The 14,161-nt window shown below is 57.9% G+C and overlaps 1 protein-coding gene across 5 annotated transcripts in view; it reads right to left on the reverse strand.

The window, feature by feature from the left end:
• Nucleotides 1-2,129: 2,129 nt before the first annotated feature.
• Nucleotides 2,130-14,161, reverse strand: part of AUH (AU RNA binding methylglutaconyl-CoA hydratase) — a 358,634-nt gene continuing 346,602 nt past the window's right edge. The window contains exons 7-8 of one of the 5 annotated variants that reach the window (XM_086684861.1): nt 4,119-4,200; nt 2,130-3,197 (exon numbers count right to left, since the gene is read on the reverse strand). In XM_086684861.1, the coding sequence (XP_086540987.1) occupies nt 3,028-3,197; nt 4,119-4,200 (252 nt within the window). In that variant the 3' untranslated portion in view covers nt 2,130-3,027. The remainder of the gene's footprint in view (nt 3,198-4,118; nt 4,201-14,161) is intronic. The other 4 variants (XM_086684860.1, XM_086684858.1, XM_086684856.1 and 1 more) reach the window with 4 other exon arrangements.

The raw sequence follows: 14,161 nt of genomic DNA on the forward strand, positions 1-14,161 counted from the left end.
GCCGGCCGGGTGCCCAGCACAGAGGCCCGAGAACAGGGGCCCGTTCTCTGCAGACCTGCCGGCATTTTCTCCGGGGAATTGGATGTTTGCAACGACTATCAGTCCTCCCGCCCCTGAGAAACCAGACCAACCGGCAGAGCGGACTTCACGACAGATATGTTTTCCCTCACGTGGGCCCCTGGGGCCACAGTGGGTCTTAGAAGCAATGCCCCGCACTGCTGGTGGACAGGGAGGGATGCCTCCCCGGCCTGGGCACGCAGCATAGGCCACTGGGTGGCTCTCGGAAGCGTCGCCGGGAGAGAAAGCAGGTGGACACCGCGTGCGTCCGTGGCACTCGAGAGTGGCGTTGGACTCCGTGGGTGTTCTCATCTCCCCTCTCCCCGCTTCTGGCTTTTGGAAAACATCAAGGTCAGCCCTCAAGGGTCAGAAGGGCAAACACCTAAGCAATGATGCCCTACGGCACCTCTGGGCACTGACAGACCAGCGCAGAGAGGGCTTCGTGGTAAGAACGCCGAATGAGGCGTGAACGCCTGAGCGTTGTCCGCGCGGGCAAACGTGCGAGCTGGCCTGGGACACTAACTTGGGACGCAGGGCTCTGTCATATATACTCCATTGGTACTTTTCACAGGTGGCAAATGCTTTCAGGCGTACCTTCTAGTTTAAGTCTAAAAACAACCAACTTCTGAGACAGCTGTCATCATTAATCTCTCGTTTCACAAATGAAAGGCCATGACTCGGAAAAGAGGCTGACTCAGCTTTCTTGATCTAACGCCCCTGTTCCTTAGGCCTGACTGCACCATAGAGTTTTTTAGATGTACATTTACTTATTTTGACAGAGAGCAGGAGTCGGGTGGGGGGGGAGGTGGGCAGAGAGAGAGGGAGAGAGAGAATCCCAAGCAGACTCTGCAACGTCAGCGCAGAGCCCGACGGAGGGGCTCGATCCCACGAATCGTGAGATCACGACCTAGGCTGACATCAAGAGTCAGACGCTTAACCGATGGAGCCACCCAGGCACCTCTGCCCTGTAGAGTCTTCAATGGAGCCTTAAAACTGCAGGTGCCCTGCCTCTATGCCCAGAGCTCAGCTCCACCGGTCTGGAAGGGGCCCAGGGCCACGGGCATTGACAGTGTCTCTGGGTGCACCGGGAGGTAGGTCTGTGACTCACCACCCTGTGTGACCCGGGAAACACGGAACCACTGGGGACCTGGGACCGGAAGATGAGGATCAGAGCCAGACCCGAGTTCCAGAAGGTTGGGTTCCTCTGTTCGAGGCCAAGTGGTGTCGACCCAGTGTTCTCAGGATGGCTCATGGGGTGGTCGCCAGCAGAATGCCGTAAGGGGCCCCGGCGCGTCCACAGTGGCTCAGTGATCGGCCCAGGATGACGCAGAGGAACACGTGGGATCCAGGCCTTGCTCAGGAGAAGAATCCAGGAGAGCCCAGCCTCGAACGCCACAACCAGAACCTGTGTCCCCAGCTGGCGTGGGGGGTGCCCAGCAGTGAACAGAGCCCAGGGTAGTTTGCGCCCGAAGCCATTCCCTTACACAGATACCAGGGACGTCCTGGAAACCTCGGATGACTGACTCCCTTGAGCGGGGAACTAAATATCTTCGGAGGCTTTCCCCCGGGCCGGGCCAGATTCAGCCTGCGGGTCTGCAGCTCACACATGCGATGTGCCCAGCCGGCTCCGAGAAAGCACACTTCATCAGGACCACCGTTGCCGCCTCCGGCCGAGGCGCGCACGGAGCCAAAGCGGGGCCCGGCGTGTCACGAGACGCAAAACATGCGACGCCACCGGCAGACGGTCCTGACTGTGGGATGGCTACAGGTTTGGCTCCAGAAAACGGCGATTCTGGCAAATTCCATTCTGTGGGATTTCCGTCGACAAGGAAAAGCCACAGCAGCGCGCACCTCTGATTGCGTAACCTTTGCTGTGCAGGCGCGTGGCCGCCAGGGGGACCCTCCTCCAGACGGGTGGTCTCCCCGCTCCCCCGCGACGCAGCTTCCATGGGCCCGTGCCCGCTCTGTTCCTCCTGCACATCCTCATCCCCAGAGCTGGCACAAGGGACACGCCACCTTCTGTCTATCATCAGTCATCTGTCCATCATCTATTATCTGTCTCATGTATCACCAGTCATCTATTCATCTAGCCATCTATCATCTACTATCTATATATCTATCATCTATTTATTATTATCTATGTATCCATCATCTATCTGTCTATCTATCTATCATCTCCCGCCACCTTCCCATCTCAAGCCGGACGCTCAGTAAAGTGGGTGGTGGTCCAGCTGGAGGGAGCTGAAGAATGCTCTGGAGACACAGGAGGCCAGGTAGACACATCCCCGGAGCTGTCCACAGCCCCAGCACAGCTTTCCGTCCCAGAATCTTAGCAGTCCTCCCCGAGGAACGCGGAGGGAAGGAGACAGCTGTCTTGAGAGACCGCAGATACGGTCTCTTCCTTTGGGGCATTTTATGTAAACAACGTGACTGTGTTGTTAGATCCTCTTCCAGGGTCTTGGGGGAGCCCATTCGAACCCTGGGCACTGAGGACTATACTTGCTAGCTTTCTGGTGAATCGTCTCTGCCAACGGCCAATAGGATAGCAAGAACCTGAGTAGAGAGAAAGAGAGAGGGAGAGAGAGAGGGGCCAGGAGGAGCCAGGAGGGGGAAGGCGGAGGAGAAGGGTGGACTTGGGTGGAGGTCGTGTGGGCAAAGGCGAACAGGAAGTGCCCAAAAAGAGGAGCTTCGTGGCCTAAGCTGGGCCTCCTGCGAGAGGCCGGGATGGTCCCGAGGGACACAGGGTTGTGCCTGTCTGGCCATTGCCGCCCTGCTGGGCCCTGCTGGGCCCTGCCGGCCCCAGAGCCCCTGCGGGGACACTGCTGGGCACCTTCCTTCTGTCCAGTCCCGACACACACGCTCCCTCGGTGACAGACACCCGCTCCTAGACTCCCCCTCTGGGTCAGCGTCCCGGAAAACCACCTGCCTGGAGGTCCTTTCCAAAGAACCCGGTGCACAGGGAGCCTTCACTCAGGTGTGTCCCATGTCGTGGTGAGTGTGCACAGCAGCAGGGCAGAAGCCACTTGCATTTGGATCCTGAGAGCTGTTGCCCGGTTGTACCCAGGACACCACCGTTGGCCACTGAGGGGATCTGATCTGTCCCCTCCTGCTCTTTCCCACGCTTGGGGGCTTCCAGAAGCCTGAGCAAACAGAAGAAAGGACACTGTCCCTACAGAGCCCCTGAGTCTGGAAGGGTCAGGGTCAGGGTCAGGGTCAAGTGTGGGGGGGCAGCACCCCACCCACACCACAAAGGATGCCGCCCACCCCTGTGGCTCAGGGCCGGCTCAGGCACAGTGCTGTGTGATGGGACATTTGCCGGCCCAGGACCGCCCCCCCCCACCCCCAGCAAGTATAGTCCCCCCTCTGCCACTCTGCCCCACCCAAGTCTTCCTGGATTACCCACGTGTGCCTCGGGGCTGGCACAGGCCGGGGTTGCCGGCCACTGCACATGCCCCCCGGGGGTGTGCGGGGCCCTGGCAGGTCACAGCATGGGCAGCACGTGCCTGTATGTTCTGCCCCTCTGCGCCCTTCACCCCTCCACGGTGGCCTCTTGGCTCAGAAATGCTCGTCTTTGACAAACATTCGAACTCAGAAAATCTCCGATTCAGCGTGTGTGTAAACAGATCACTTTTACCAGGAGCTGTTGCTCAAAGAGTCTGGTGGGGCACGTCGGTCCTGCCCCCCAGGACGCCCCAGGCCCCGTGCTTCCAGGACTGAGTACTGCGGGCCCTCTAAGGCGCTGACCTTCTGGCGTCTGGGTTTAACAACCTAGGCACCCCTCTCACAGTCTGCGGCCCTCCCTCGGGGACCCAGGGACAGCAGGCACCGCTAAGAGTGGAGGCCAGTGCCAGAGTGACCCAGACAAGGAGGGGGCTCTGCTAGAATCCAGGGTGCTTCCCCTGCTTCTCCAGGTCTGCCCCACACCACGGGCTTTTAGCGGCAGGACCAGCTGTCCACGTGGAGACACGGAGCCACCACCGGGCAGAGGGGAGGCCCGCGTGGGAGCCAGGCCCCGGGTGCGAATGTGCCCAGACGGTGATGCCTAACCTTGCTGCACTTACCTGGGGGTGGTCGGCACGGGCCATCAAGGTGGTAGCGGACAGGAGAAGGCCCTGGAAGGTGTTTCCTGAGGTCCCCGCCCACCTGGAAGAAGGAACAATGACAGGTCAGACAGCTCCTCCCACGGCCATGTCCCCACACGCCGCAGCTCCCTGGCGGTCATCACCATCTCTCCACAGGGTCTGTCCAGCCAGGTCTGTGGGGCAATCGTGTCCCACGCGTGTGGCATGTTCTGGCTTTGCTCTCTGGCCCTGCAAGGCCCCCCGAAACCCGAGGTCATTGGTTCTAACCCCAACATGCAGGCCCCTGCTATCAGCCGGCCCCTCCCAGGGGGATATGGCCCAAAGGCGCTGGAGGTCAAAGGCCAGTGTGACCCTACCCTGGGAGGGCTGACAGGTAGGTTTAATGTGGGGATTTTCCGTCCTGGGATTCAGTCCTCCGTGTGTGGGAGAGAGAGAGAGGCAGAGAACTACAGAAGAGAGAAGAAAAAACCAGCAGGAAGTTTCTGGAGCCCAGAGAGGGCCCAGAAGCATCTCTGCAGGAGCGTCGCAGGTGGTGCTTGGCTGGAGTGAGGGCGAGTCCCACCCCGGAGGGAGGGCCGGACGTGGAAACAGGAGCCCACGGCCTGCCCGTGGCTTGTGGAGCGGGTTCCCACACCCCCCACCCCCCACCCAGGGGGCTCATTTCTTGGGGGGTAGCCCTTTCAGACCTGGCCTGACCACGGGCTCGCTGTGTCCCTCCCCGAGCGCCCACCAGGGGGCAGTCTGCGCCCAGGCAGGAGCTCGCCAGGCCCGGCCACGCATCTAGGTTCTGCCTATTTTCACAGGCGCATGAGAGCCGCCAACTGGATGCGCTACTGGAAATCACATCTCGACAGGTGTAAAAAGATGTAGTCAGTGATTTATTTTCAAAGGAAGTGGCTGGCAGCTGGCGACTCTATTCGGGGAAGCGATTTCTAATCCGCGCCATGAGGTGCTGGCCCGTCAAGGGAATGGGAAAGGTTTCTTTATGTCCTCCTGTTACAGTCTGCCTGGCACGCGTTCGCTCCCACCAGCCTGACCTTGAAGCGTGCTCACTTGTGGGGAGCCGCGTGTTTGGGCTGGAAGGGCCCCTCAGGAATCATACTACAAGGCCCACTCCTGCCTTCTCTGGATTCCCGGACAAGAAGCGAAGTCAAGGTTGATCCAGCCCCGACACACCCAGGGAAACACGCGAGAAAGGTCAAGGTTGCTGAAATCTGTTTTTTTTTTTTTCCCTCCAGCTGACAAGTCACGGACGCACCACTTGGAGGGAGGCACGCAGACCCCAAATGTGTTTTGTCGGCACCTCTGCCTGTTGCCGGGCACACCGCCGGGGTGTGTTCCAAGCCACCCACTCAAGAGCCGAGTTCCAACCCTCATGCTTCCCAGCAAAGTCCCCGTCCATGCACGGGGAGGTTCGGTGCAGGACTTTAGCTCGTGTCCTGGATAGTGCCTCCCGCTTCACCATAGTTTCTGCAGCATAAGGGATAGCAGTTAGAGCTCCTGTGTCCAGCTGAGGCAGGTGGAGAGGAAGGGCAGGCCTTGTTCTTTTAATGTTTATTATTTATTTTTGAGAGAGAGAGAGAGAGAGAGAGCGCACAAGTAGGGGAGGGGCAGAGAGAGAGAGAGAGGAAGGCACAAAATCCGAAGCAGGCTCCAGGCTCTGAGCCGTCAGCACACAGCCCGACACGGGGCTCGAACCCACGAACAGTGAGATCGTGACGTGAGCCGAAGTCGGACGCTGGACCAACTGAGCCCCCCAGGCGCCCCAGGAAGGGCAGACTTTTAAGGCAGACCTGGTTCACCTGCTCCCACAAGGGCAGAACAGCCTTCATGGAGTGGGTGATCAATGCACATTAGTTTCTGTTTCTAAGTGACCAGACTTGGAGACTTCATTGTGCACGTCGAGCCTCTGGTCCAAGAACAAGTCCGCCCACCCACGAGACATGAGCAAAACTCGCTCCACCAGAGCGAGTCGTCCTTTGCGACCTCCTTCACCACGTGGGTGGTTCCAGGCATTTGAAAGTTAGACTCGAAGACCACCATGTGGCTTTCCGTTTTGCACACAGACATCGACCCTTCAGAGTCAATGTGTTAGACTCTGTGTTAGAGTTAGCAAGGCTTGTGTTAGAAAGGATTGCTTTCCCCTTACGAGGTCACTTTTCCTTTCCTCCTGACCGTAGGTCTAGGGGAGCTCCCTACACTTGGGTTTCTCCAGGAGTCCAACCGAGAGCTGTGAGCAGGCGGGTGAGGGACTCACCTCTGCCAGTGGTGGTTTCCCGCTCCACCTCCACTGACCTGGCAGGGGGGATCAGCTCTGTGTGCCTTAGCAGCGGGACACTCCCATCCTGTCTCCCAGCTGTCACCTGCACCTGCCAGAACATCCCTGCCTCGGCCACTTGCTCACGTCGGTATTTCCGGACCGGTTCTGCTCAGCGGACAAGCCAATGTCCCGTGGCTGCGTACTCACGGAGACCTCTGTAGATCATAGTCCCCTACTGAAGATCCAGAAAGCATACTCAAATTGCACAGAATTCCTGCGGTGTAGAAACCCGTTCACGGTCCCGTCACCCCACGTGTCCCTGGGGTCTTTGGCGTGGGGCCATCCTGCATGCCCGCCCAGTGAAGACGCCCCATCTGCCCGCCCTGGCTCCCTCCCTGGCTGTGCTCCCCCAGCCCGAGAAGCCAGCCCACCGGAGCCTCCCCGCCTTCCACTGCTGCTGTCCAGTCCTTGACATTCCCTCGGCTCCGCAGGTCCTGGACGGTGATGTGCCATCCAAGCTGAGGTGCATGTGTGGTGGACGTCAGGCTGTACATCCTACGAGGGTGGGAGTCGTGTTCTGTCCCCTCCCTGGACACATGCAGGGAGCAGGTGCCACATGAGCACCGTGCGCGGGCACCTAGCAGCCAGCCAGCTCTCCCCTGCCCGCTGGGTGCCCCGACTCCGTGACTGGGTGCCCCGACTCCATTGCCGTGTGCCCCTCCTTCTGGATGGCGAGGCCGGCTTTGCTCCTCAGCGTCTGCGCGAGGGCATCCAGGGGAGAAGCCGACAGCAGCGTCCGGACTCCCTGGGTCCTTCACCAACTCCTCATGTTGGCCAAAGCAAGTTGTGTACCTCTGTAGTTGACGAGCCAGAGGAAAGTTCCCATTGCTGTGTGTGTCTGCCTGTCTGTGTGTGTTTGTGTCTGTCTGTGCCTGTGTATCTACAGATGTATGTCTGAATACGTGTGTGCGCGTAGGTGCTGTCCCCCCGCGTGCGAATCCGGGGCACCCAGAGCTATCCTGGCCTTCCTCTAACACGGGAAACCTGGTGTCCCAGGGCAGCCCGAGTGTCCTCCAGTCCCGGCTGCGTCCGTCACAGCCCCGCCACCCTGTACCCCTCCATCCTCCCGGTTCCTGCTGAGCCGTGGCATCCAGGCACTGGAGCAGTGGGATGCTATGTCCCAGCGTGTCCCCAGGCTGGGCACACGACCGGCAGCCCTACCGGACGGACGGTCCTGCAGGCACGTCCCAGGAGCCTGGCCTGGCTCCAGAGCCGGCCCTGCCCCGCCGGTTCTGTAAGGAGACGCCCCGGGGGCCGGGGGAGGATTTCACAACCAGCCGCCCACACCCAAGCCCTGCAGGCCCCCCCGCACCCACACCCAAAGCGCTCAGCGCTCCTGACCACGGTCAGTGACAGGATGCTTACCCCGCTCGGCCAACACGTCCATTTCTTGTAAACGGACTCTTGTCTCTCTCTCTCTGGAAACCTCAGCAAGCCCTCTTTACCTTTGAAATTCCAAAGCAAGGATGTTAAAATGCCTGCTGCTAGGAATTTGCCAGGCGTTCCTCGCCTACAGGACCCCGTGCGATGTGAAATGTGCGACCCTTGTTAGACAGCCGGGCGACAGCGTGCTCAACGCTTCCAAAGTCGAACACGTGCCTTCACAGTCCTTCCTGACCTGTCGTGGCGTGCTTGTGATTTAATGCCATTCCCAGCAAAGAAAAACTAAAATTTTAGATTACTGGCGTGAGTTTTCGCATTCACCTCTATGGCTGCGAGGCCAGCCCTGCAGAGAACGGAGAACATTCTCACAATGCTTTTCTCTTCCCTAATTGGCTGTATCCCCCGAGACTCTTTCTCGTCTCCAGGAATCTCGGCAAATATGAGCCGAGATAGGAGCTCTCCCCCGGGGGGCCACTTTTGTCTTCGATTTTCGTTTCTTTGTCCTTGTGAGCGCCTGATCCGTTCGCGAATTCACTCTCTTGTCGCGTCGCGTCTGTTTTCGTATGGAGCCTCTTGACTGCTAATGGTTGTTTGACAAAGTTCAAAGTCCTCTGGTTATTTTTCTATTTTCTATTATTAAAGCCTTTCCTGCTTTATGGATAGTTTATATCCTCCAACCCCCTTGAGAACATTCGTGATAACCAACCCGAAGACTTTACTCTGCCGTACGGGCTTTTCCACGGGGTTGAATTCGATTACCACTTATTCAAAGCGTTTGGCTCCGATGTTTGACTGTTATGGACGCTCCGCTCACCTGTCTGTTTGGGACCCCCTGATTGGCATGTTCCCCCGTTTTCTCAGTTGTAAAAGAAAGACCTCCCAGAGGTCAGTGGTTCTCAACTCTCTTTAGCTTTGGTAAATGTTGCCAGGTGCAAACACGCTTGTGGAAACGGAGCGTGTGAATGTGGGGGGCGGCAACAATCAGAGCAGTTGTCAACCCTGGTGCAAAGCCCTGGGACTCCCCCCCGGTGACCTCACTTCTAGAGGGGTCTTGCCCCGTGGCTCCTGGGCCAGGTGACCTGGTCCCCGTACAGCTGATGGACCAGATGATCCAGACGGTCAATTCAACCTCCAAAACTGCAATGACTTCTCGTGGGGAATCCCCGGATTTGAATGTCTGTGAAATCCCACGGTTCTCGGAGGGGACTCACACACCATCACACTCTGGATGGGAACGGAACTCCCGTCCGAGGCTTCCAATGAAGTCTCGGCAAAGAAAGCCATACAGAGCAGTGGTGATTCATATCACTAGGGAACACGTAAAACATTTATTTTCCTTAAGTGGACCTCCTGATTTCAAAGGAATCGTTTCCAGAAAAGACCGGGCTAAGCTCCAATCTTGGCCTCTGTGTATAATATCAACATAGATGCTATAAATTAGTCAATTCTTGGCATTTCATCACAAGAAGGACAAAACGGCCTTCTCTGCCTAGACCTGCGGCTGCTTTTTCTCAGCCACCGTGCAGAGAGAGCGCCAGGTGGGGAGGGCTTTGCGAGCCTGCGATCCCATGTCTGACCTACAAATAAGTCAGAGCACCCACGTAGAAATACCTGCTGTTCTTAAAATAGGTCTGGGTGTCTCAGTGGTCTTTTTCTTTCCTTAAGGGCACTTGCGATTCGGCACAGGAATGAGGAAGTGAGAGTTTTGAATTGGTTTGTCCTCTTTTATCGGGGGAGGATGGTTCTTTTTTTAAGGGTTTCTGAGAGGGAGATTCAGAGGATCACTTTTGCCTGAACTAAACCACTGCTGCTACCACTGTCACTACCCCTTACCACGGATAATAATAGCAAATCCGGGAATATAACCCCCAAAACGTTTGCGGCTGGAAGCCTGTTTCCCGGGCTCTGGGAGGCTCACAGCTGTCTTTCCCTCCGGGGTCTCTCCTCCTAGAGCCGTGGGACCAGGGCCGCCCCTCACACCTCTGCCTCCTTACACGCTGTTCCCTTTGTCTTGTTGCATACATTCTAATTATTTTAAATGTTTAGTCATTTTTGAGAGAGAGAGAAAAAGACAGAGTGGGAGCAGGGGAGGGGCAGAGAGAGAGGGAGACACAGAATCCCAAGCGGGCTCCAGGCTCCGAGCTGTCGGCGCAGAGCCCGACGCGGGGCTTGAATCCATGACCCATGAGATCATGACCTGAACTGAAGTCGGATGCTCAACTGACTGAGCCCCCCAGGCGCCCCCGTTACATACATTCTAGGAGAACCCTGGATTTTCCACTTCAAGCGACAAGATGCGCTCGGGAGTGGTTGTTGTTCTGGACAATCCTGTCCGGACAGGATCCTTCCGACAGAGTCATATTGTTGGAAACAACAACAACAGAGATATTCTTTTTCTCTCCCCCTTTGTTGGTGACCTCAAAGCCATGAGCCCACATTGGGGGCACTCAGGGATACCACCTCAGTCTGCGCCGGCCGTCCCCGCCTGTCCCCAAGCTTGTCACTTGCACGTGCAGAAAGGATACACAGCCCAGAGCATGACTGGGCGGAGGAAGGTGGCATCTGGGCGGAGGGAGAAGGCCTCTCCCTGCTACAGACCCCCTGGGGCGGGGGGGGGGGGTCTTCTGATCTGCTCATCCGACAGAGCCCACCCTCACTCCTCTTATTCTTAACTCTAAGACTCAACGCGCACCAATGTAGCACGGTTCCTAAGTGCGGGACTGGTTGGGTCTCACCACGTGCTCGTCCCACGTCTTCGGCCCTCGAACGAGAGCAGACACCAGCAGCATAGAAGGTCGCCCCCAGCTGGCTACATGACCGCACCTGCGTCACCCCGACCCCAACTCCTAACAGTGCTCAGCTTCCCTCGGCTGCGCATGAATGGAGTCACCCGGCTTGTACTCGCTGCCTAGCTGCTCGGGCTCAGGTTCGTGTGCAAGGTTCCCATCTGTGTTGTCAAGCACTTGGAGCTCACCCCGTCCTGGCCGCACCCAGTGTTTACCCTGCGGGGGGCACCGTACCGTGATATATCTGTGCATTCCTCTGTGGATGGTGCCTGTGTCCGGACTCCTGCTCACCGGGGCGAGGGGCTGGGGCTTTCAAGGGCATTTTCCCCGTGCAACAGCTAATATTGTCTAAAGAACGCAAGCAACCACCCAAACCCAGCCCCCGTGAGCGACCAGTTCAATCAGTGCACGAGGGGAATAAAACCCCAAAAGCTAGTAGATCCCAGGAGGCTTTCACCGGAGCAAATTCAAAAGGCTGAGTGTCTGTATTCTTTGGTTGGTGCAAACATAACCTCCTGGTACCACTTCTGTTGAATGCATATTAATATGCATGAATGCATCATTAATATGCATTCAGTAGATAATGCACACCGTATTAACTGGTACTTGGAGGCTCCAGGATGTTTTTCTCCACCAGGAGAGCATTCATTCATTTTGTAAGTGAATCTGCTTAAGGAGGGAGGCGGTTTATGTTCCCAGGTTCACCCGCCCTCCAGCTGGAAATGTGGGGACCGTGAAGATGTGATTCACTTTCCGCCCCAAAGGCAAGGCAGTCTCAGGTTCACTGCCAGGGCCTCCCTGTCCCGGGAGTGCGCCCCATGCTCATGCAGGAATCCGGTTGTCCTTTGGGGGCACGCACTCACCGCCCCCCTCCCCTGCAGCCAACAGCAACGTCCCAGGACTCCCTGAGGGGGTGCCTCGTCCAGAGCACGTGGTGCAGGGCTGGCCGGCTCCCTAGCGGTCCTCCGGTCCCTGTGCGTCTAGTCCAGCCACCGCGTTCCTGTCTCTGTGACGCTGTTTCTTCTTCTCCGCGGACCCCAAGCCAGAGTTTGAGATGATTGACAGAGAGTAGTGTTTTCAGATTTCAAAATAAAGCGCTTTGATTATTTTTCTGATTTCCAAGCCAACAGTGACAGCTGAGGAAAGGGGGTGGCATTGCCAAAGGATCGAAAAGCCCCTTTCCTTCTAAACCTAATGAACTGAAAGCCTCTGAGTGAGAGCTGCAGGGTGCTGGCCTCCTAAGAACCGAGGGAGGGTCGAACCATCCACCCGATAAGAACAGGAGACTCTGAGGAAGGCACGCTCTGATCGTTAAAAGCACGATCAGGAGAGAAAGTAATGGGGCGACAGTCTAAACACGGGGGTGGGGGGCGGTGCAGAAATCCTTTCCAAAGTGCTGTCGGTTCCGACGAGCAGAGACGGGAAGACCTGTCCAGAGTGTACAAGGCGATTGCTCCCGACCGCTCCGGGGAGGCGAGCTTATCACTCCGATTTAACTTTCCCTAACTGTGTACAGGATTTGCCCTTAATAGAAACACAAAGTACGTAAGGGGACAGAGGGGGGCGGGGGGCTGGCTGCACGTTGGACAGCCCTCCCCGTCCCGTGTGGCAGCAGCATCCCCAGCCCCAGCCTCCCGCGGGAAGACCACCTTCCGGTACGAACAGATGTGCCTTCCTTTCCCACCTCCTCCTGTCCCTTCCCCTCATGTCAGGCAGGCTCTCGAGGAAGATGGTTATTGCGGAAGGAATTGAGCAGAGAAGAAAGAGCCACGTGCGAACTCTGACTTCTGACTGAGAAGCCCGCTTTCGGACGATAGTATCCGCGGTCAAAGCTTTCATCCGTAAGAGAAGAGCCTGTCGACATAAAAAATAATCACCGAAGAGAGTTTGCCCCTCGAAGACGAACGAGGGGGGCCATACCACCGTCCGGGCATCATAGACCGGAAAGATAGCGGGGGAAGAACTCGACCTGTCCAAGGAGGAGGACCGTGGGGTTGTGGTGGCTGGTGGCCCTGTGGGACAGGAAGGGACCAGCCTGTGGCCGGACCGTCAGTCCTGTGGGGGCCGGCCCCTGCCTGCCAGCCTCCATTTCCCTCCGGGGAGCCTGGAGCACGTTTTCTGGGATGAGGAGTGACCTTCACACCCTTCTGGCTGCCAAGCAGCAGGCATACCTCCTCGCCCTCGTAGGGCTTGTCCCCCGAGAGAGACCCTCAGGTGTGCCCAGAGACCATCCTCTGCTTTGCTCAGCAGCCCCATGGAGCCGAGAATGCTTCTGAGTGCCCCCCCCCCGCCAAGAACAATGAGGGAGACCCCAGGCACCCCAAGACGAAGCTATGGAAGGAAAGACAAATCCTGGTGATGGTTCATTTTATGTGTCGACTTGACCACCCACAGGGCGCCCAGATTAAATGTGATTCCAGGTGTCTCTGAGAGGGTGTTTCAGGAGATTAGCATTTAAATTAGTGGGCTCAGTAAAGCAGATTGTCTTCCCCAGGGGGGGTGGGCCGCATCTAATCAGTTGAATGCCTGAAAAAGAACCAAGAAAAGAAGAGAAGAGAAAAGAAAGGACAAGAAAAGGCAAAGGAAGGGAGAATTTGCTCTGTGCCTGGCTGTCCTGGAGTTGGGACACTGGTCTTCTCCTGCCTCAGACTGGGACGTGCACCGTGGATGCTCCCGGCTATCAGGGAGACACGAGGGGGACCGAGGGAGGGGACACGGGGAGGACCGAGGGAGGAGGGGACCCACATCGCCGCCGGAGGAGAGACAGCTCTGGAGGGACTCGGGAGACAGTTAAACCATCGCCGTGAACCGACTCGCGTCATCCCCTCTGCCCAGGGTGTATCGGCCGATAACAAGGGCTGGGAAGTAAGCCCTCCCTCCCAGAGCCGGGAAGACTAAGCCCTGGGAATATTGGGTACACCCCACTGATTGCCACCGGGGCCACGATGGGAGCCCACGTGTGCCTTCGGGGATCAAGACACAGGCCCGAGGGCTGGACCTGCACAAGGTGAGGGTGGAGGAGGTGGGTGGTATCATAACAGAGCCCCCCGAAGAGACCCTGATTTGTGCAGGGCAGTATAGCGGGGAATGCTCGCAGGGTGGAGCCCCGCGGGCATCAGGCGGTTCCCGAGGCGGCTCAGCTGGGTGCCTGCAGCCGCGCGGGGGGTCCGCGTGGAGCCCACCGTGCAGCACAGGAGGCAAGAGTCAGGCCCTCGCCAGGCCAGGCTGAAAACCACCGTCTGCAACAGTCATGAAATGAAACGTAGGTCACATATGAACCGAAGTCCGAACACGCCAGACAAAACGCCGCACCCGACACATGCACGTCCGACGCATGGCCCTGTTTGGGGTGCCAGACCCAAGTGCAGGCAGAGCCGGTCACGCTGAGGGACTCGCTCCTGCCCCGCCCCTCCTGTCACCCTGCATCCTGGGGCGCTTCCCACCTGCCATGGCCACCCGGAGACCAGAGCGCGTGAGCACTGGGGATGCCGGCTGGGCCTGCGGGGAGCCTGAAGTGCCGGGACCGTTGAGAA

Source organism: Puma concolor, chromosome D4 (genome assembly GCF_028749965.1).
Source record: "Puma concolor isolate L17-30 chromosome D4, mPumCon1.1.hap2, whole genome shotgun sequence".
Taxonomy (NCBI): Eukaryota; Metazoa; Chordata; class Mammalia; order Carnivora; family Felidae; genus Puma; species Puma concolor.